Genomic DNA, 23,289 nt, shown 5'->3' on the forward strand with positions numbered 1-23,289 from the left:
CAGAGTTCAGTAATTGAAAGATAGTAAACTCTTTTTCTTTCTGAAAAACAACATTTTGTTTCAAGGCATTTAGTATGTTTGTAATGTTAAGTGGCATTAGATAATTTATATTGAAATATTCATGTTTGAGGTAGACATCTTGACCACAAACACTGTCCTAAGTTTTAGAATAGAAAATGGTTTTATCTTTCCTAGAGCAACTGAAAGAATTAATCACAAGTCTTTTAAGAGTTATGATTTGACAGATTTAAGTATGGATTTTGAGAAATGTCTGTTTGACAAATAGTATATAATTTGTGCAGAACTTAATGGCCGTCAACTACCTGGGTAGTGTTTACCCAAGCCGTGCAGTAATTCCTACCATGAAGGAAAGAAGGATGGGAAGGATTGTATTTGTATCATCTCAAGCTGGACAGCTGGGGCTGTTTGGTTACACAGCTTATTCTCCAACAAAGTTCGCTCTTCGAGGATTGGCTGAAGCTCTGCAAATGGAGGTATGACTCGTATATGGTGACTTAAGGAAAAACATTGCATCCCTTGCATACTTGCATATGCTGTCACATACTATATTACTAAAATGCTTCTATACAATAGAACCAACTAATAGGCCTGTGCGTAGCAGCAGTATTTGATTTGTCTTCGGATTCAGATGATTTGAAGGGATTCAGCTACCAAATCGCCTCTGAATCAAACACATAGTGGCAGGGGCATGGCAGTGGCGAGCGGGGCCCCATCCCATGCATTGGGATGCCACACGCTGTCCCGGAGCTGGAGTGGCCCCAGCAGTCGCCCAGAACCCAGCAGCACTCAGCCTGAGTGGTCCCAGCTCCTGGACAGTGAGTGCATGGAGCCATGCTGCACCTATGCGATGCAACAGTTGCTACACAGGTGCTAGGCAGGGGGAACCGATCCCTCCTGCCTCATGCTGCACGGGGGTGCTCTGCCACAAGCCCCGAGAAGCTCCGATTGCTGCTGCTGGAGCCAGTGAGTGCAGGGTTTGTCCCTTTACTTACCGGCACGGAGCCTGAGTCCAGCTCCCTGTGGCAGCAAGTGGGGACTGTCCAAATCAATTCGGAGGCTTCTGATTCAATTCGGACCTTTTAATGGGTCTTTGGATTCAGAGAATCTCCTTCGAATCAAATAGGCTGTCAAAGCTTCACATAGCCCTACCAATCAAGCAAAGTGATAGTATTTAAAAATGACACATCATTTTCATTTCACAACTCTTCTGACAAATCCTAAGTATACTTCAGGACTTGAAGACACTTCAGAGTTCCATGTTTGTCAGTAATGTTTGGATAAAGTGTATATCTTAAAAGTGTAAAAAAAAAAAAAAAAAAAAAAAAAAAAATTCTAGTTGGTACTCCTGCAAATTATCAGTCAAGTTATTTTCTTTCTGTTTTATGTATCATTGCTGATAAATAATAGTGCTCTATTACATCTTTAGTGGGATCTAATTGCTCTTTTTTATAGGTTGCCCAAATTTAACTGAATGAAATTTCAATAAAGAATTCTGATACATGGGAAGGAGTAGAATTGATTCATTCTTAGACTCGAGAAGCCCACACAGCCTGAAGTAAAATGGTGAAACCCCCCCCCCTTTTTTTTTAAGGGGCTGTGATTATGAACAAGACAAATTTTGTTGAATTAAGAGACAGCTTTCTAATATAGTTGTTTCTAGTGCTATTTGTTTTCTAGAGCTGTATTCTCTCAAGTCTGTGAAAGGTGTCAACTTATAGTAAACCATAATGTGTCCCTTGCTTTAATTTATAAATTACCACTGGGCCCAACCCAAACTTAAACGGATTTGAGAGTAGTGGGAAAAGCAGTCATGATAAGTATATCCTAATAGGCACCCAAGTAAAATGCATTTAAAAGTTAAACAGTTTCATCTAATTAAATTAAAAATATAATGTATTTTCCTTTTGATTTATAGATCAGTGATTCTCAACCAAAGTGTAGCAGCACCCTGGCTGCCGTGAGATCTTTTCAAGGGTGCTGCAGGGTGCCATGAAATGTTATCACTGTTAGGTGTGCAAACATGATTTATACGGTAGTCCCAGAGGTTTCAAACTGGAATTCATAGTGTTACAAATGATCTCCCCTGTTGTGGACTTTGAGTTCTTTGCAACAGAAGAATTGCTCTATTATTTTTCCTGTAGTCAAAAACAAATGAAAATTAAGAGCTTTTATTTTCTGAGCAGTGTCTCGAGTCTTAACAAGGTTGAGAACCACTCTTAGACCTTTGTTCCCATGGTTAGGAGTACTGTAGAGATGGGGTATACTCTTTATATAGCTAGAGCATTTTTTTACATGTTTCAGGGGAGGCACTTCAATTAGAACAGCTCCAAGAGCCACTGTAATGAAAGCGACAGGAGCGTCTCGTGTATCAGCATCCCCATGCTCCAAAATGGCAGCAGGGATACTACCTAAAGCTCGTTGAATGGCCTTTAGTTAAAGCGCCCCCATCACCACCTTGAAGTGTGGATGCTGATACATGACAGGCTATTTGAGCGTGGTAATTACCATGCTCCAGCAGACTTGATTAATTGAGGCTGCTCCAATGTGCTGTAAAATTACTGTGTATCAAAACAGCCTCCTGGCTTGTGTGCAGGCACCCCTAGTGACTGGGGTATGCGAGGGGGATGCCTCTCTCCACTCCATCTGTCTGTCTAATGGCACCTGAAGGCCATTGGTTCAGACTTTTGAACACAAGGTTAGTCATTTGATTTCTTAGGTGGCTGATGATTTTTGCTCAAGCCTAATTCTCTACTCTGAGTCCTTGAGCATCTGAAAGTTAGATAGTTCATCAAGTGGATTAGTACACAATACTTAAGAAGAATGAATATTTATGAAAGGTATATTTTTTGTACTCTAATGTTGCTTCTGAGTTCTCATACTTTGGATGTAAGTTTTGAATCATTGAGCTTATTTGTATTGAGGTAGTTTATCATAAGTTGGTACCTTACTGTGTGTACTGTACAAACATCTAAAAAGCAAGTCCTTGCCTCGGGATTCTTTCTTCTTTCTTTCTCCCTTCCACATTGTTTTTGTTTTGGGTGTAATGTTTTCCCAGTTTTTATTTTCTTGTGATTTCTATCTTTTTTTTTAAACCCTTGAGATGGTAAAAGGGACTGCTGAATGCCAGCAAACCTCAGAGCCTTGAATTTGTTTGTACTGACTTCTGCCACCTCTACCTTTTACCATCTTTGCCATCAGTAAACGAATATTGCAGACTAATGTTCATTATTATCTTAATTTAAATTTGTCCTTGCTGTAGATTTTGAAATCATAGTAGGGCAGAGGGGTTCAGCTATGTTGTGAATTGCTCCTATCGTTTTTATCTTGAAATAACTCCCCTGCCCCTGGTCCCGATTCTTAATTATTAAATTATGTTGTTCCTGCACTTTGATGCTCCCTACTTTGCATTTAGCAAGAATTTTAACTATTGCATTTTGGAATTAAAGACTTTAAAGACCAGTTATATAATAAAATCAGATATTTTTTTTATGCTTCCTCATGAGAATTTTAGCTTTCTTCCTGAAAACACCATCTGTAAGATTACTCAGGTATTTGCAAATTGGGGGTGCGGGGCGGGGGGGGCTGTAATATCTTATCTGTACAACAGAAAGTCTTCTAAATATGTGACCACTTTAAAATGTGTTTTGTTTTTGGGTTTTTTGAACAAAATACAGGTAAAGCCTTATAACATCTACATAACAGTTGCCTATCCTCCTGACACTGACACACCTGGCTTTGCAGAAGAAAGTAAAACCAAGGTAATTCTAATTCTTAAAGAATCTTATACACATCCATAAGATTTGTCACTTAAAATTGTATGGTTCACTATATTAACTGATATGTTTTTGAGATTAATATGCTAGAAATATTTAACATTGAGTACAGTATACTATTTAACTTTATCAAAAATTGATCAGCGCAAACACTCAGTTTGGTTCAGTGTACATTTTGAATCTTTCGAGACCTAGAGTCATAGAAAATTAGGGTTGGACGGGACCTCAGGAGGTCATCTAGTCCAAACCCCTGCTCAAAGCAGGACCATCCCCAACTATATTATCTGAGCCAAGATGTTGTTTACCTGGGTCTTAAACCTACAAGGATGGAGATTTCACAACCTCTCTGGATAATTTGTTTTATTTACTCTACTACTACCCTACTAGTGAGAGTTTATTCCTAATACCTAACCTAAACTTTCCTTGCTACAACTTGAAACCATTGCTCCTTGTTCTGTCATCTGCCACCCCTGAAAACAGTCTATCTTTATCTTCCTTTGGAGCCCTCTTCAGGTAGTTGAAGGCAGCTATTAAATCCTGTCTCAGTCTTCTCGTCTCCAAACAAATAAGACCAGTTCCCTCAGCCTCTTCTCTCAAAACATAGCCCCTGACACCCTAAACATTTTTGTTGTCCTCTGCTGGACACTCCAGTTTGTCTACATCCTTTCTGTAGTGGGGGGCCCAAAACTGGACATGGTATTCCAGATGTGGCCTCACTGGTGCCAGATAGACAGGAAGAATCACTTTCCTCGATCTGCTGGATTACTAATGCAGCCCAGTATGCTTTTAACTTTCTTTGCAACAAGGGCACACTGGCTCATATTCAAATCATTGTCCACTGTAACCCGTAGGTCCTTTTCTGCAGAGCTGGTGCTCAGCCAGTTGGTCCCCAGGCTGCACCATTTGCCTAAGATTTGTTCCATCCCAAGTGCAGGTCTTTGTCCTTATTGAACTTTATGAGAATTCTTATAATCCAGTCCTCCTAGGTCTCTGAATCCCAGCCCTGCCCTTAAGCATATAGATTTCTAGAGTTGGCAGGGACCTGGTAGATCATCGGGTCTACTACTTCCCTGGTCGTTCTCCCCCCTACCACCACCAGCTTGGTGTCATCTGGAAACTTGCTAAGGGTGCACTCCATCCTATCTTCCAGATTGCTGAGGAAGATATCAAACAAAACTGGCCCCAGGACCAACCCCTGGGGCACTCCACCTGATACTGGCTACCGTCTAGACAACAAACCATTGATTACTAACTTTGAGTCCGATGATCTAGCCAGTTTTTTCTATCCACCTTACAGTCCATTTATCCAACCCATATGTAGCTTGCTTACAAGAATGTTGTGGAAGATTTGCATCAAAGGTCTTGCTGAACTCAGGTGTGGCTGATCATTTTATAGTTGCCCAGTTCCTCCTCCTTCCTTTTTCCTAAAGATGAGCGCTATATTTGCCTTTTTACAGTTGTCTGGGACCTCTCCTAATCGCCATGAGCTTTCAAAGATGATGACCAGTTCTGCAATTGCATCAGCCAACTCCTTCAGCTCTCTTGGGTGCATCATGTTTGGCCCCATGACTTGTACTCATCCAACTTTTTATAAGTAGTCCCTAACCTGTTCCTTGGCCATTGTTTGGTGCTCACCTCCTCCCCAGACTGTGCTTCCAGGTGCAGTAGTCTGGGAGCTGACCTGGTGGGGAAGACTGAAGTTAAAAAGGCACTGAGTACTTCAACCTAGTGGTGGACTTTTCTCTACAAAGTCTCTTTCTACAGAGAGACACACTTCTTTACAAAGTGGTGCTGGAAATGTCCTGCAGAAGGATCAATATTAACAGCTAAATGCATCTAAATTTCTTTGCTGTTGGTTTAACAGCAAAATTTTATATATAATTTTTTTTGGGGGGGGGTTAAGTATCTTTTGATTAAAACAAACCAAATTTTTTGTTTTACCCTTAGTTACAAATGTGAACCTCTGACAACTAACTACTTTACGTGGTTATAATGGAAGGCATAATATGGCCATAGTCCAGTATTAAAATAAGCTGGAAACACTTTTGCATTAAGTGTCTGCCATACTAATGCTACACTATCACTTTCCAAAAGTGTATGGCAAATAGAGGCTTTAAAATCCCAGAAAATAATACAGGATTAATAGTTTCTCAAATAGCTGATCAGCACAGGTCACCAAACAAATTATAACTTTTTTTTTTTAAACGCTACAACGTGACTGGAGCTCATGTTTATATTCCGGTATGAACTGAATATTTAGAAGATGAGACCCCCCCCCCTTTATAACAGTGTAGTGAACCAGAAACTTGATATCCAAATTGTTTAACCTTTTTTTAGAACAATTATAATGTTACATCTAAGAGCAGCATGTTACATGTGAAAGGAAATTCCATTTAGTGTTGAATTTCTTTTTGTCTTTCCTTTCTATTTATAAAGGAATCAGAAGGGATGTACAACACGATTCCTGTATAATGAGAACATTCTTGTTTATTCATTTTCTTGAGGCAGTTGGCATATATTTAATCCCAAATGCCTTTCCCAACACAAAATACTAAAAGGGGGAGACTGAGAATCTGATTTACAAAAAATGTATTTGCACAGTTTATAAATTCTAGTTGCCTCTTGTTTGGCACCTATTGTCTCTTATTTTTCCCTATTTAACAAAGTAGTAATAAACCAAATGACAAACACAAGATAAGCTTGTGTTTTAGAGGAGATTTCAGTGGAATTTATCTTATTTGGTAAACAGAGTTTCTGAAGTATTGTTAATTAGAAGAAATCTAAACAGTTAAGATTTGGTTTTATTTAAGCAAATCTTAGAAATTCTCATGTGGCTTCTTCCCTTCAAAATTAGGTCAGTATGCTATATAATCTTTGCTTACATTCTGCTTGGGGTTGTAGAGCGAACATCACAGTTCTTTTGGTTATTGTCTCTGATATAAAGACAAGGCGTGAACAGTCCTGGATATCTTAAAGTTGAAGGGAATAGTTAGAATCCCCCACCATTTCATGTTTAATAATTTAAAAAGTATTATTTAGATGACAGTTCTCACACCATAGCTGTGATGGAGGCCTTGCATGCTAGATGCTCTATGAATGTGAGTTTGATGTTCAAACCTTGGGATGCATGTTCAAACTGATTAAACCTGATAATGAAGTATTGGAACTATTTTCATAATAAAACTTTTCCATAATGTTAGATGCTCACAGCTGTCCAAAATGTAGATTAATAGAAGTAGGGTCAGAAGGGACCTTGTAGATCTTCTAGTCTGACCCCCCCTGCCCTGGGCAGGAGAGAAAACCGGGCTCAAATGACCCCAGCCAGGTAGATGTCATGCCTCCTCTTAAAGACCCCCAGGGTAGGAGTCATTACTACTTCCCTTGGAAGTTGGTTCCAGATCCTAGCTGCCCTGACTGTGAAGTAGTGCCTTCGGATGTCTAGTCTAAGCCTACTCTCTAACAATTTGTTAGACACAAGTTAAACACTTACCTCGTGCTTAATATCAGAATAAAGCTTTTTGGGTTTTTATGGTGTTTGACCACAGCCCCTTTCTACATCTATTCCCATAGAGAGCATATTTTGGCAGGATTTAATGAAAATGGTTGGAGGCTGCAAATAGCTGTGGAAAGGCTGATTTGTAGTCTTGGATTGAGTGGCAGGTGGAATTCAGTGTTTTTGAAAGTTGTGAGTTAAAGACAACAGTCTCTGCAATGGAGAGAGGGAGAATCTATAATTGATAATTAATTGGCGTGGACATAGATATAGATCTATATATAGATATTGATATCTTTTAATTATGTATTATAATTTATTATATTTATAATATACTCATCTTTTGTCTGGTATTATATCATAATTATACACTAATTTATATAATAATGTGGCTTGATATAGATAAATATATAGATAAAGCCACATTATTAAAAATTAATAATCGGTGTTGGTGATCTATATAAAAAACAGGAAATCTTGATTTTAATTTTCTAATGTATTTGTTCTTCATTTATTTTCCTAATTAAGGTTTTTCATTGGCTGGCCAAATGTGGACTTGTAATCAAATAGCCTTGAAAATAAGAGACAGATTGTATTCCCTCTATTAGGTGCTTAAGTGGGCTTTGCCTATGTGGGATCATATTCCCCATTCCCTGCTCAAGTCCCTGAAAGAACAATTTATGTAAAAGTGGAATGGGTTGTCCTCCTACTCAGTTGTGTTTGTTTATTTATTTTATCTTGTTTTGGTTTTTTGGTGGGGTAGTGGGGAGGGCAGAGGGAGGTTGTGACTGCAGTTTAAGGTTAAGATGATAGCTGCTTAATTTTTTTACGTGGGCTTAAGTGCAGGTCATGGTTAGGCATCTAGGTCCACTTTGGCATCTAATAGGTGGAATAGGATTTCCCCCTACATTTGGTGCTACTATTTTTTTTTTCTTAAACCAAAAGATACACCGCATCCATGCATTTTTGAAGCTTACCATTTATTCATATTCTAAATTTATGTAGGGAAAAACAAATACTGAATGATGTTTCTTATTTGTAGATAAATGTTTACAAGTCATAAGCCACTCCTTGCAACCTGGCCACCTACTGTGGCTACAGATCTCTGCCTTCCTCCTTACCCTCAGCCACAGAAAGGCTGAAAATTTTGAGGCACTGTAGGAACTGGAAAGGAAGGGCTGGGCAGTGAGCAGATGCTACGGAGGAAATAGACTCTGACAAGCGGTCAGACATGGGGCTGCAGCAAGCTGTTGATTTTCCCAGCCTGTCACAAGTTGTATCCAGTCTCTCCACTGGCTAGATTCTGCCTGCAGGCTGTGGATTGCCAGTGCTTGGTTTACTGAGTGCCAGGATCCATTTGGACTGAGATTTAAATTTCAGAAATGCACAATAGCAACTTTCAGTTGTTTGTTTGCAACAGATCTGTTGGGTCAAAAATTATCTAAATTGTGGGGGCTCAGCCTTTTGGCCCCCTAAGCCAGATGAGTGACTTGAGGTCAGTCGTCTGGCTGGCTGGAGCCTGGGCCCCTGGAGGTCTGGCACAAACCCTGCAAGCTGGGATTGGACACTCAATCCAGCATGCAGGGCCCAGGGCTTTGCTTGGGTCTGGAAATTTGGCTGCAGGGGAGAGGTGCCACCACAGGCCAGGGATTGAGCGCCTCTGATCTAAATAAGAGACTTGAAGTTTATATATCCCTTAAGGCATTCAAATAGAACATCAGCTGCTGCAATTTGCAATGTCATCTGATGGGGCAGTAGAGACAGCTTATATTAATTCACTTAAGCCTTCTGCAGGCAAATTTCATGTCACAACAAATAATGGTAACTTCAGTATTTTTGCTTCCTGTGTGCTATCAGTATAAATAATACTTATTTTCTACCACAGCCTCTAGAGACCAAACTAATTTCGGAAACGTCATCTGTGTGCCAAGCAGAACAGGTGGCCAGAATTATTGTCAAAGATGCCATAGTAAGTAAATTAATTAAGATCTTTGGGAGGGGAATGGAATATGAAGGGGTTCATGAAAAGTCTGTAGAAAGGTTTAATGGGACAAATAAATATAATCTACATGGCATTTTACTCTTTTATTTTTCTAGGAATGTGAATATATATTTTTCCCATTAAACAATAAATATTTCAGAAACAATCTTTCACTTAATTCCTTGGAGCTAGTGTGTACCTGGAGTTCCTACTCATAAAATAGCACTTAAATGATACAGCTGTGTCATGTCATAATTCAGGTCAGAACCTTTTTCTAACATGTTCTAAAAACTGAAATCCTGATGGCCTGTCATGCATCAAACATAGTAAAAGGAAATTGGCCTCATCCCATGAAGAGTTTCTTGAATCTTTTATTTATCTATTTTAGTTCAATGACTGTTCATCTGACTCTTAAGACATGTTATTCTAGTTTGTTTTGAAAACTTGAGTGCCTGTTTTGTGAATGATAATGCAAAAAATACTGGCATAGTAGCCATCAGCTTTTCCAGAATCTTTGGGATCTTGTTTCTTTGTTTTTCTTTTTATGCCCCATTTGCCCACCTCTAGTTATGTTACTGCATGTGCCCCAAACTTGCATACCAAGAACTTCTATACTTGTTGCCGCACCCAGACTGTCTCCTGATTGCCACACTTCCTGGACAGCCTGTGTTCCCAGGAGGATTTACCTCCATTTCCCCCTCCCTCCGCCTACATTCTGCCTTCCAAAAACCATCAAGTATATATTTTAGTCTTAAAAAATCTGGCAAAGTTGGAGAATTCAAGAGCTATCTTTCTAAAGTATGTTTACAAGCGGAGAAAAACAACTTGAATAATTGGGATTCTGAGGTTTTCTTTCCCACATGTAAGCTTGCTTTGCTTCCAGGACAGCATCAGATTCTCCTACCTTCATTGAGTTTTGTTTTGAACACATCTGCGTGCACTTGAGCAGACATTTCTCTTTAGACGAATTGATTAGTTCACTGAATTTGAGAACGTTTTCTATAATAATCCTGTTGTTGTGCTACAGTATAGCACAGTCTCAGCAAGAACAAAATAAAATAAGCCTGTTTGTATTGATAACACTTTCTTAAAGCATAGCTTGGCATAGTGCATAACTTCCTGAATTTTTTTATTTTTTTTTTCTTCTCCCACCCAGCAAGGGAATTTTAACAGTTCTGTTGGTTCAGATGGTTACATGCTGTCAATACTGACCAGTGGAATGTCACCAGTAACTTCCATTACTGAAGGGCTTCAGCAGGTAAGATATAGAGAGGCTGTGCGCTTTTTTTTTTCCTTTTCTTAACTGTATTTATTTACTAGGAGAGAATATAGTCTGTATTTTCTAAGTACTTTTAAACATTTTCTTCTACCTTGTCAGAATAATAGATATTTACATATAAAGACTATGTAGCACAGGGAAATACTTCCCTACCCCTCAAAGCCACAAGTTGGTACCACAGCTAAGATTAGCACTTGGATGGTTTTAAGCTCTTTTTGCTACTTACTCTCCAACCATTATATACAATGATGATGATGTCATGAGTCTCCAGTAAACTTTGCGTTCATTTTTTTTCCATTTGTATTGCTTGCATGCCTGCAACAGCACTGTATTATATATACAAGTTATTACAAAGGGCATGTTGAATAAACTGAAAGCTGTCTTTCTCTCTGTACTTGCAGATGGTTTGCATGGGCATTTTTCGCATCGTTGGTTTGTTTTACCTAGGAAGTTTTGATAGCATAGTTCGTCGCTGCATGATACAAAGGGAAAAATCTGAAAGCACAGATAAAACTGAATAACTTTCCTTGAATCGGAAGGTCACATAATATTGGACAGCTTGCTGCTAAATTGGACTGAATTTCTCACCTGAAGACTTTAGAATAAAGGCATTTGGATATGTGATGGATGAGTTCGTGTGAAAAGCAAATAAAAGAAAACAAAAGTACAACCCCAGAAAATGCCAAACTATGCAAAAGTATAAAAGAGAACTAGATTTTAAAGATTTTTTTTTTTTCCCAGTGGTTTAAATTGCAGTAATGTTTGAGGTTTTGTTCAAGAAGAGTAGAATTTCATAGTGAGGTATTGCTGGTAATTCTGGACAAATACTTAGGTTTTCTTATTTTGGTGGTGCTTACAGGTAAGAATGAATACCATGACACACTCAACTGAAGAAGTTTTGAACTCCCCTTGCTAACTGGGTTTAATTTGTGAACAGACTTCCAAGACCACATTTTAATTTGAATGATAACTTTTTCTCATTGACAGTAAGTCTGAAGATCTGTCTGTCAATAATGGCTTCTTTTGCTATATTCATCGTGCACCATTATGATGGGTATGGGAACCTTAAATGGTGGAAATTCTTGTATGATCCAAGCCTTCTCAGTGTGGGACTAGTTAAGAGGTATGCTATACTGATGCATACTCTCTAAAGGGAGATGAAGAACCCATTTCCTACAGAGAAATGCTAGGAGATGCATCAGGAAGCCAGAAAAAATTGTATAGCTTCTTAAAAATAGAAAATCAAATCATTAGTACATAAGTGTTTAAAATGGCCGTGAAAGTCATAATTGTTTGAATACTTATAATCTTCTAATTTATTCCCTTTCCTTTTGTTTTGCCAGTTTTGCTCTGGAGAAGAAGGTAGCTTCCGATGCTGCCATTGTGCACATTTTTAAAAAGACTGCAAACAATGAGCCAAATGATGATGGAATTGGTTGTAATTAAGTGTAAAAATAGCAGATACTCTTCCAGTAGCAGGAATGTAGCTTTCACAGTGTCAAAGTGGTATTCCAGGTTAATTGTTATTCCTGGATATGAATACACTCTTTTTTTTTTTTTTTTAAGGATGGCAAGGTCTGGTTTAAAAGTACACTCTCTCTCTCTCTCTCTGTTTTAGCTGTTGCTATATGTACATTGTAATGAGTCAGTTTTGTTCTACATCTGTACCAGAGGACAGTGAATACAACAGTATCTTCTAACAATTTAAAGTTTCTAACATTGAAAATGCTTGGTTTTATAACAATGATGGTATAAAGAAGGTGCAGTGTATATACTGTTCATTTAATGGACGACTACAGTAAGTGCCTATGATGAGTCTTTTTGCAAAAGCTGCATCCTTCATATTTGTTAGCACTGCTACATCTTAGATGTCATTTTCCATGATCAATCAGAAGTCTTAATTTAAAACTGCTATTAAAATTTGGTATTTGCACTTGACAAGAAATGGTTTTCTAACCAGATATTTGACAAAATTGCTGCTGTTTTTAATGAGAGAGAGAGCATTTGCATAATTTTAAACCCTCTTCCTAAAGAATTGTTTAATGGGATGCTATAGGATAATTTTGTATTTTGATCATTAATTGTGGAAGAACTTCAAATGTTAACAGCAAAGCTTTTCCTCCACCCAGTGTAATTGATCCATTTTTACTTCTGGTTTTTTTTTTTTTGCACTAGCACAGTTCATTTTACAAGGTTCATTTTACAACTGCATAGAAGAAAATTCATACTGGCCGGCAAAACATTTTAACCATCTCACTCTCCTTGGGATGTAGATTTTAGGTTTTGTGAGATTTTTACAAAACCTAAAGTTTGGGTTCCTGCCAACTAGTGTCTCTAAATAAATATGTTTGAAGTTGTGCATGCCTCTAATCATATGATTAGTTTTGAGAATAGTAGGTGTTGTTGCATTTCTAAATAGCTGAGTTTCTTACAGCAGAATAATCTGTTCTGCATATACATTAACTATTTTATGCTGCTTAATACAGATTGCATATTACAAAGCATTTAGGATAACCTCTGTGATTGACATCTCCATGGTTATTCAAAGCCAACACAGCTATGCTGTTAGGATCCTATGATCTCTCTTATTAATGTGTAGGTTTCAGATATGAATCGAATGCATGATATTGAAATGTTTTTAAGTCAATTACTGAACTAAAGAGCATGTGATTTGCATCAGAAGCATAAAGGCCAAGTTTTTTAAATAACTAGAGATCCCGAGTGCCTCAGTTTCTCAGTGCTGAACTTGACATGGTAAAGGATACTTACTTTTCTAAAGAAAGTGCTGAAAGCAAATTTAAAGTTTCTCAAACTGGGCACCTTTGACTAACTAGTCACTTTGTAAATCTTGGATGTAGATGATGAATTATGAGGCAGAGGTGTTTTAAGAAGTAAGAGACTATTGGATGAATTTGATACTGTGATCCACTCATGCAGAGGCTTAAGCTTATATGTAACACTGCATATTCAGTAAAGCTTCTTACTGTATGGAAGTCTCTATAGATTGGATCTTCTGGCTATTGAAGTTGCTTGACCCAAGTTTAAAAAAAAAAAAAATGCCCTCAACATCCAAGGGTTACTACTTTTTTGCTGGTGCAAACTACTGCACTTGGTTTACTTACTAATTGACAGACTTCGCGTGCATTAGTATTATGACATTTTGTAATCGAATTCAGTAATTGGTTACAGCAGGGGTGTCAAACAGATGGCCCACAGGTGGAATTCAGCTCAGAGAGCCAGGTCATCTGGTCCACAGACTTTTTGTCCCAATCCTAGCTGTGATAAGCGACCTTCCTAGTGCAGCAGCCAGCCACCCAGGCAACAGCCACTGGGAACAAGCCCAGTATTGTGGCTGGTTCCTGTCAGCAGCCAAGCACCCATGATACCAGGTTTCTTTCTGCAGTGCTGCTGGGACTCCAGTGTTGCGGCTTCTGGCCAGGCACTTGATTGTAGCTGTGGGAAGAAGCAGCAGTGCCAGACTTCCCAAGGTGCTGCTGGGGCACCTGCTTGGTTGCCAGGCATATGAGTGCAGATAGTAGCAGTGGAACACCAGCAGCACCACAGCTTGTTCCTGTGGCAGTAGCAAAGTACCTAGGATGCCAGGCTCTTTGTCCACTGGGTCCCTGATTGGCTAGAGCACGTGCCACGTGTGATGTCTTGTCCTGGACCAACTAGAGTGGGCACTACATGTACTAGATCTCATGTGCAGGGCAAGGGGAATACATGGGCCTGACCCAGCCCACCTGGTCCCACACCATTCATCCAGCCTGTGGACTGGTCCCAAACTGCTCATCTGGCCTTTGGGGCCAGATGACTTTTATACCCCTGGGTTACAAGAATCTAAAATGTTTTAACCTAAATTTCTGTTTCTTAAGTTACTGTAACAAATAGTAACCTACACATTTTTAAGGTGGGAGGGAGCTGAAAACAAGAATACTATGCAAACTTGCCCACAGGTTCTTACTTGCAGCTAAATTTAATAAAGAAACCTGCATCTAAAAACTTCAGTAGTGAAATTGATCTGTGAAGAATCAAACAAAACAACCTTTTACCACGTTTTGTCAAATGACCATAATTTAATCACTAGTGCCATAACTAGTCAACATCATATGCCTTTTCTTGATCAGTTTTCAACTTAGTTTAGGTTTGAGAGTTGAACCAAAAATGTTTCTCTTCCATTCCATGTAGCTTCTAATTACTGTTTTAAATTCAGACTTAATCATAACATTACACAAGCTATATTCTTCTGTAGGGTGTTTATGTGCAATTTAAGTAATTTTAATATTTTACTAAAATATAATTAAACTGTAAGTTTTGTTTTGCTGTGAAAAACTCTAGGCACTTTTAAATGGTAACAATGTATAGGATTATTTTTAAAACATTCCATCTTGTGCTTGTTCATAAGTATTTTTTGTGCTGAAACTGTAAACTAATTTTCGTATTTTGTATTTCTCAAAATAAATGGAGGACCAAGAAAGCATATCATTGTGATTTGGGTTTTTTGTGTTTTTCCTGTCTTCCCCCTCCCCCGAAGGAATGGTCACATTAACACATGGGCTGACAACCTTGTATTTTGTGGGGTGGGGTTTGAGCCTTAGACTAGAAGTAGCTGCACAGGCCTAGTAGCTTCCATGGTACATCAGCAGCAAGGGGGTTTTCACTGCATCCCGGCTGAAAACACACAGCTGGGAACTGCTTCTGCAGAACTGGTGCTTCTTCCAGCACCCCCTGCTCCCTAGCTGCAGTGTGAACCCAGGTTCCAGCTGAAGGAGCTGCACTGGGGCCAAGTTGGGCAGCTGGAAACTGCTCCCATGTTGCTGCCTCTTCTACCCCTTCCTGTCCACCTGCAAGCCCAAAGCATGCCTGCATGCACATGTGAACACACACTTGCACAGGATGGGTAGAAGTGGCAGCAACGTGGAAGTAGCTTCCAGCTGCCCAGCACGGGTACAGGCAAAGCCCTCTGGTTCCATGGGCTAGATGCAGTGGCTTTGCAGGCCACACATAGCTGATCCCTGCCTTAGGCTGTGAGATAAATTACCTTTTTAATGTTAAGTGACAGCATTGTGCAAATGAAACTTAAAAGGCTGTTCGCTATACAGATTTTTTTCAGTACATTTGCATGCTTTTTATTGTACCAAGTTTACATTTAACATACGAAAAATTTATTCTAGGAGCAAATTTTGATGAAAAACTTAGATAAAGAAGTTGTTGCAATGAACGTCTCAGGAAATATGGAGAAGAAATAGCTTCCATGTTACCAATTTTATTATATAATGCATACCTTCTCAACATTGCTAAAACATCCTATAGGCCCCACAATTGGAGAAACCATTTTGCAGGGGTATAAGTGTCTTTTTTTTTTTTTTTTTTAATCCCAGTTATTTTATAGGATCTGATTCATGCTAGTGAATTCATCCTTTGAGTACAGGCAGTCCTCAGACTTGTGACACAATGGTTCCTGAAAACAATGTTGTAAGTCGAATGCTGGGGCGCAAGACAAAGGCACAGCTTGTCTGTGGGGAGGGGGGAGGGGAGGCGGCTCCTGCTGCTGCACGGTGCTGGTCCCGGAGGGCACGGGGGATGCTGCTGGATCTATGCAGGGCAGGTGGGGCTGGGGTTGCACTGTGCTGCCCTCTGGGTAGGCACTGGAAGCGAGGGCTAGCCCATGCCACTTCTGGCCCAGCTGGGGCAGGACAGCTGCTGTGCTACCTCTGGACAAATGGTGCCCAGCAGCAGGAGCCACAGCACCCCCGCCCGTCCAGCCATGGCTGGTCCAGTGGCAGCAGGCATAGCCCCTGCTCCCAGTGCCACCATGCCCTCCCAGGGTGCAATGCAGTGCAGCCCTGGCTTCGCTGGCCCTGTGTAGATCAAGGGGCACATGTGCCCTCCCGGACCAACAGCATGAAGTGGTGGGAGCTGCCCCACCTCCTCCCGCACCTTTCGGACAAGCTGCGCCTTCATCCCACTACCCCCCTACTCCAGCTGGGCAGCACTTGCCCCAGCCCTAGCCCTTCCGCTGCCAGGGCATTGATCTGCCTCCACCCCTTCCACCGCAACAGACTTACCAGGATGCCCATTTATTAAGGTTGTAAATGCCGTTAGTCAGAACTCAGTCTCAAGTCAAGGACTCCCTGTGTTGTCAAGCCAGCTGATACTTGCAAAGCATTGGGTACTCTTGACTTTTCATGGCCCAACTAGACATAGGTGATCAACCTTTCCATCTCCCAGAATTATCTTTTTGAGTGCAAAGCAAAAAATAATAATAAAGAATTTTAAGTGACAGCTTACTTTTGGATGCTATGATTGGACTTAGAGAGCAGGTGTACTAAATAGAAAGTAGTAATTTAAATATAAAGGATAGGTGGAAATGGCGCTACTGAGGGGCTAAGGTGGGTTGAAGGGATTTCAAAGTGGATAAATAAAGCAGTTAGGATTATCATACTGCCTAAATATATTTGTATGTGGGCAGAAAGTCTTGATAGACACTCCTAGAAAATGACAGCATATCTCATTAAAGTAGCCTTGGAGGACCAGCCTGCCTTGACTTACAGGTAACCCACCAACCTCAAAGGATCTCTCCGGCAACATGTTATCTTTACATTCCTGCCTTCTGCCTGAGTAAAACAGCTACCTACATGTCTCTGTTCATAATTTAGTCATAGATAATTCATTGTTATTGCCAACCTCTGTGGTATGTTCAACAGAAAAATTGTAGGCTGTGACATCCACAGGTAGAATGGGCTGACTCCAATAGCTACTGTTAAAATAAATCTCAAATTCTAAACCTGCCTTCCAAAACTGTTCCTCCTAGTGGCATAAAAATGACCCAACCAGGCACCCATGGCATAGCAACACTGGTGTCTTGATTTTTGGTTACCATTATGTGATCATACAGCCTGACCCGCTGTTCCCCCACCCTCAGGCCTAGTCTTCCCCCACATCGGGGCTGGGAGCCACTGTGGCAGGGAGGGAGGCAAAGGGCTGGGACCCCAAGCACCAAGAGGGAAGCAGGGAGCGGGCCCAAACGGGGTGGGGGACATGGACCACTCCCCTCCACCTGCTCCCCCTCATCATTCTTGATGGCCAGTTGACTAGTGCTGTAATACTGACTTAGAAAAGATCATACTGGAAATGAGTTGGAGAATTCTGCCATCAGAAGTGAGACTCACAAAAAAAATAAAAGTAACAGGCCAAAGCAAAACTGGAACAAAAATGAAGAAAAAATTTCATTTGAAAGGTTGAGTTCTCTGACAATCTCATGAGGGGCTTTTTCCAATAACTGTTAGACCTACTTAACCATCTGAGAGCAGGTGACAGTGATCCACCATCTTCCAGGGCTGGTAGTAATTAAGAGATCTTGTTAGGATTTCAAGTTGTGACAGGGAAAAAGGCACTCTAAAAACTAAGAGAACTGATGAAAATTGTGTGTTCACCCTGCCTCCCCTATACAAACTACCAAGATCTTTCTGCCCTCATACAAATACATTTAGGTAATTTGGTGATCCTTTCAAGACCTATAATTTAATAATTTATTTCTGGAGATTTCAGTTCGACATTTTTTATGCTCTTAAGGGGGTGGGGGGAGCAAGGATTTTTGTGGGGTAATATCTTTTATTGGAACAACTGTATGGCTTAGATAAACGAGCTTTCAAATGCAGTTCATTTACTGACTTTAGGGAAAAAATTCCTGAAACTGACCCCTGGAACTGGAAACCAAGATGTACTCCAAAAGAGCATCAATAGCAAGTGCTTGTCAGTTGGTAAACTTTAATCCTGAACAAAAAGCTATACAGTGGCAAAATTGATATTGAAGAATTGGGTAAAATGATCTGAGATGTATTTTAACCCACAACATTTATTTTTAGTTTTTGCTTGCAAGGAAATTCCCATATTAATTTAAACCCTTTTGAGCTTCACAGTTAGTGCTGTAGTATGTAAAAACAGTGGATACTGCTAAAGCAATTAGTGTAAATAAAGAACTAGGTCACTAAAGATGAAAGGGTTGAACTGAGGATAAAACAATCTAACAAACTATAAAGGAAGAGGCAAGACCTATTTGCCAAAGTGAGATAGTAAATCAGTGGAAAGCTACTATTTAACTTTTATTGTATGTGATAAGTTAAAAGTCCCGCAGGAATCTGAGAGAGGTGCTCCTGATAATCTCCTGTCTCAAGACACATCCTTGTAAAGGTAAGAATGGGCCTGGGAGAACTGGTTAAACCAGTAATATCATTTTTTCCCTTTGTCTGAGAGAAGACTAAAAGATAAGGAAGAGATCCTTCTTACAGAAAAGAATGGGGGGGTGAGGTACAAGAATTCATTTCCTTCTGCATAAAACTCCTAGCTACAGCTAAATCTGTTGGATATTTCTTTGAAGCAACAGGTGTTTCTCACAATTGAAACACAAAATTTTAATTTTTAACTATTAATTTGGTAGTAGCTATATCAATTTGAAAAGTATAGGTAGTGTCAGTGAACTTAAATTGTACTCCACTCCATACTAATGCTACACTAGATTTAATCCTGTGTAATCCTAATCCTTTTAGATCTATATAGGCAATATTATGTGATCAGGCTTCTCCATTTGAGACATTCTCCCCAAGACTTTTAGGGACAGACATTACACATAAACCAGTTTAAGTCATAAGAAACTGGTTTAAACCTGTAACAGAACAGATGTTCACTGCACATAAACCAGTTTGAAAATGGCTGAAACAAGTTCAAGATGTAGTTCATCAGATTTAACTGATTTGGGTCAAACCGGTTTGTGGAATGTCTGTCCCAGGCCTCTTCCTGGTTTAAGTTAAACCAGACCCCTCCAGCATCCCGGCATGCTCTCTAGGCTGGACAGGGCTCTCTACCCCACAGCAAAGCTGGCCCCTTCCCTCTGCTCCCTGTCTGGAGCTCTGGCAGAGACTGCAAGCATCTGCCCAGCTTCCCCATGCTCCCCACCTCCCCTCACTACTCCCTGCTAAGCAGGAATTCCCCGCTCCACTCTGCGTTACACAGACACCTCTTGGCATTAGCTAGGAGACCACATGCTGGCTATGGTCCGTGCTGTGGCAGATGGGACAAAGGCAAACTAGACTGTGTCTTTTTTGGAGCTAATCAACAGTAGCTGGTAACGTCCCACCTTGGAATGTTCCCTTCCTTGAAAATGTTGTTTAAGAAGAGCTTGAACTATTACTTTTTGATGAGGGGTTAAATGCTGACAACACAGCTGATAAATGCTCTGTTATGGGGGGGCGGGCAGAGGAGGGGGCTCCCTAATCGGAGCATCCTGCTGGGGCCTGGCCATGCCCTTCCTCAGTTCAGCATTATACAAGGGAAGGGAGGGCTGCTTTAGCACTCCCGGCCTTCTAGCCTGAGCCACTGCAGCAACATGGCTGTATTTCTGGGATGTCTGTATGGTTACACACCGGTTTAGCCTAGCCAGGTTAGAGTAATCTGCAAAGATTGAATCAATTCAGGCTTTTTGAATATCTGTCCCTAGCCCTGAATCCAGCTGGTTTGAGCTTAAGTTTTTAACTCCATAAATGACTCACCATGGCTGTTCTTATGCTGGTAACTGGGTAGGTGTGTAGCATTGTTTCTTAAGGTGTAGATGGACATTACACTTGAAGCGTTCCAAGAATGGCGCTGTGAACTGGTTCCCAAATTTCCCTGCACAAAAGTGTGCACGTATACCCTGATAAGTGTTCTAAGTAGGGCTGTTGAACTATCAAATTAATCGTGAGATTTAAAAAAACAGTTGTGATTAACTGCAATTTTAATCATGCAGTTAAACAATAATAGAATCCCAATTATTATAAATATTTTTGGATGTACACACATGTGCACAAAACTTAGACAGTTCCCAAGACATGGCTTTCCAACCCCTGCCTCTCCCCATCCTTCCCACATACATTTACCTGCATCCAGCTGCTGAGTCTGTTCCAAGCGGGAGAGGGAGAGGGAGGGCCCAGCAGCAGCAGCAGCAAAGGGGGACAAGCCACTTTTCCCCAGCACACAGTCAGGCATGTAGTACCAAGGGGAGAAGGGTTGCTTTCCCCCCAGCACACAGGCAGGCATACAACAGAGAGAAGGGGACACTTTTACCCCCAGCTTCAGCAACGATTAATGTGCATTAAAAAAAATTAATTCAAAAACAAATTAATGTGTTAATCATGCATGCTAACTGCAATTAATTGACAGCCCTAGTTCTAAGTAGAAGTAAATCTTTGAGTCCTGTTTGCGTCCAAAAACAGCTCCATTGCCCAGGGGCTTAGGGAGGGGGTGCAGTTTGGGATGCCTAGAGGACTGACTAGGCCCTGGCATACTCTGGGCACCTATACACGTGATGGAGCTCTGCTCTGATGCTGGCTATTTAGCACACATTGGAGCACCCCCACCACCATTTTGAAGTGTGGGACACTGAATACGTATGATGCTGCAGGTGCTTTAATTAGAGTATCTCTAAGAACCACTAATTAAAGCCCCCCTTCCCACTCCACCATGGAGCACATGTATAGATGCCTTCCTGTCTACACATCAAACACTGAACCTGTTCAAGGTGGACTGGCTCAAAATGGTACCTGATTTTCCCAGTGTACTTTTGTAACATTCCAGGAAAGTTACACTGATCTGCAGTACATCTAGGCTAGGTACAGACATTACGCTTTTAGCGGTATATGTGATTGGAACCCAGTTTATACCTATAACAGCACAGAAGTTTGGCGCATACAGACTGGTTTTAAAATGGCAGAGCCCAGTCTAACACCCCTCCCCGCCCCCCGGCCCCAAGGAAAAATGTGTATTTTGTTCACTACCAATCTAAACTAAACTGCTTACAGAAAACTGCATAACTAGAGTCTTGGGGCACTTACCCACATGCGGCAAGTCTGCTGATTTGTAACATGCTGCTCACAGAGGTTGGCCACCTTTGCTCTAGTCTAAGATATGAGTGTTTGCCCCTGTGAATATGTGAATAGGATACTGGGCTTGAGAGTCCTTGGGTCTGCTCTACTACAGCAAGGCTTATATTCTTATCTATGCATTTACAAAAATGGTCTGACTCTTTTCAGAAGCCCTGCAACCAGCACATTCCATTGAAGTCCATGATAGCTGCTCAGAAAGTTTGAATATCGGTTTGTGTGTATTTGTTAGGTTAAATATGGAAAATTTATTTGTCTGTCTGACCTCAGTAAATACTCCTTGTTGAAAAAGACTCAAAAGGTTGAAGGCTTGGGAAGAAAACAGTTTTATAATTCAAGTATTGCAGGCTGCCAGTAGAGCAGTATTTAAATGAATAAGCATAATGTATTACCAACAGTAGGCTGGCTTCTGAAACATAAATAAAAAGTGAAACAAGCAAAAGCTGTAGTTCTAATACCAAAATAATTTGGAAATTATAAAAAGGCCTGTCCTATAAAACTTGACAAGGATTTTTTTTCCTTTACACTTAATGTTTCCTGAAAACTTTTCCCCCCTCCCACCCAACCCCAGCATAATGGTTCCTTCTTCTGGAACAGGATAAGCTTTCCACAGCACAGTGGAAGGGAGGACCTACCTGTATCTGTAGCAGCACAAGCAAACCTCCAGCTGTAATGCAAGATTCGTTCGTGAGTGACTTTCCTGTAATCACTTTGAACTCTGCAGTTCAGGGTTCACAGGAAATGGATGTCTTCTCTTTTCAAATGTCCCACCTGGTCTTCACACCTTTGATTGTTTGTTTTGGTTTGTATTTTTACCTGTTAACATGTGTGCTGAAGCATGGTTCATGTGCCACAAAGTTAGTGTTTGAATGTTCTTTTATAGTGGGAGGGACACGAATATGTCTAGGCTCTGCCGCCAAGTAGCCTAACAAGAATAGTTAAGCAACTTGATAAACGAAATGACTAAACTTTGTTACTCCGCAGCAGTGGCAGGGATGCCACAAATGAGGCCTGCATTCTTTCTGAGTGCTACTGTGATTCATTTCCTCTGTCTGATCTGCTGCTCTGTTTTTTGCTCCTTCTTTGTGCTCCCTGTCCAATCTGTTTTTCTGCCTTCTGCTTCTTGCCCCATCTTTTGCTGTGCTATCCATTAGGCCTGTGCGAAGCAGCTAGTATTCGATTCAGATTTGGCTGATTCGGGGAACAGTGAATTGATTTGATGATTTGGATCACTGTCCTGAATAGATTTGGCCAAATCGGATTAGAAAGATTTAGCGCTGATTCCGTGTGATTTGGTGATTTGGCCATAGATTATAATGGGGAGTCACTAAAATACCTATAACTTTTTGTCATTTTTTGAAGAATTGGATAAAAACAGCTGGGATGGTAACCCCTTCTGAGGGCATGAAGCCTGCCAAGGTTCAAGGAGGTAGGTGCAGAGGTTTCTGTGAAACTGTACCTCAAACTGTTGAAAGCAAAACTCATGTCATGTGTGTGTTAAGGCAGAGCAGGATGAAAACAGCAGGGATGGTAGCCCCTTCTGAGGGCATGAAGCCTGCCAGGTGTCAAGGAGATAGGTGCAGGGGCTTCTGTGAAAGTGCCCCTCAAACTGTTGAAAGCAAAACCATGAATGACGTGTACCCCAAGAGGCTGGAGAGGCATGGCAGCAGTGGTGGTGGTGGTGGCAGAGGCATGGCGGTGGCAAGCGGGGAGCTCCCGCAGATGGCTGAAGTGGTGTCAGTTGGGGGGGAAGTGGTGAGTGCCAACCAGCAGTCAGCGACCACCCACAGACGCCATCAGCCATGGCCAGCGGCGATCGGTGACCA

General features: G+C 40.8%; 1 protein-coding gene across 3 annotated transcripts in view; it reads left to right on the forward strand.

Moving 5' to 3' along the window:
* KDSR (3-ketodihydrosphingosine reductase) overlaps positions 1 to 15,027 on the forward strand; it is a 40,087-nt gene extending 25,060 nt beyond the window's left edge. The window contains exons 6-11 of one of the 3 annotated variants that reach the window (XR_016441349.1): positions 303 to 494; positions 3,696 to 3,779; positions 9,173 to 9,256; positions 10,425 to 10,526; positions 10,949 to 11,406; positions 11,891 to 15,027. Coding sequence is in view for 2 of the 3 variants with exons in the window: in XM_090039298.1 (XP_089895424.1) it covers positions 303 to 494; positions 3,696 to 3,779; positions 9,173 to 9,256; positions 10,425 to 10,526; positions 10,949 to 11,068 (582 nt within the window). In the remaining variant the exon portion in view is untranslated. Of the gene's footprint in view, positions 1 to 302; positions 495 to 3,695; positions 3,780 to 9,172; positions 9,257 to 10,424; positions 10,527 to 10,948 lie in introns of all 3 variants that reach the window. The other 2 variants (XM_090039298.1, XM_090039299.1) reach the window with 2 other exon arrangements.
* Positions 15,028 to 23,289: the final 8,262 nt, after the last annotated feature.

Source organism: Crocodylus siamensis, chromosome 3 (genome assembly GCF_052110815.1).
Source record: "Crocodylus siamensis isolate JL-2025a chromosome 3, ASM5211081v1, whole genome shotgun sequence".
NCBI lineage: Eukaryota > Metazoa > Chordata > Crocodylia > Crocodylidae > Crocodylus > Crocodylus siamensis.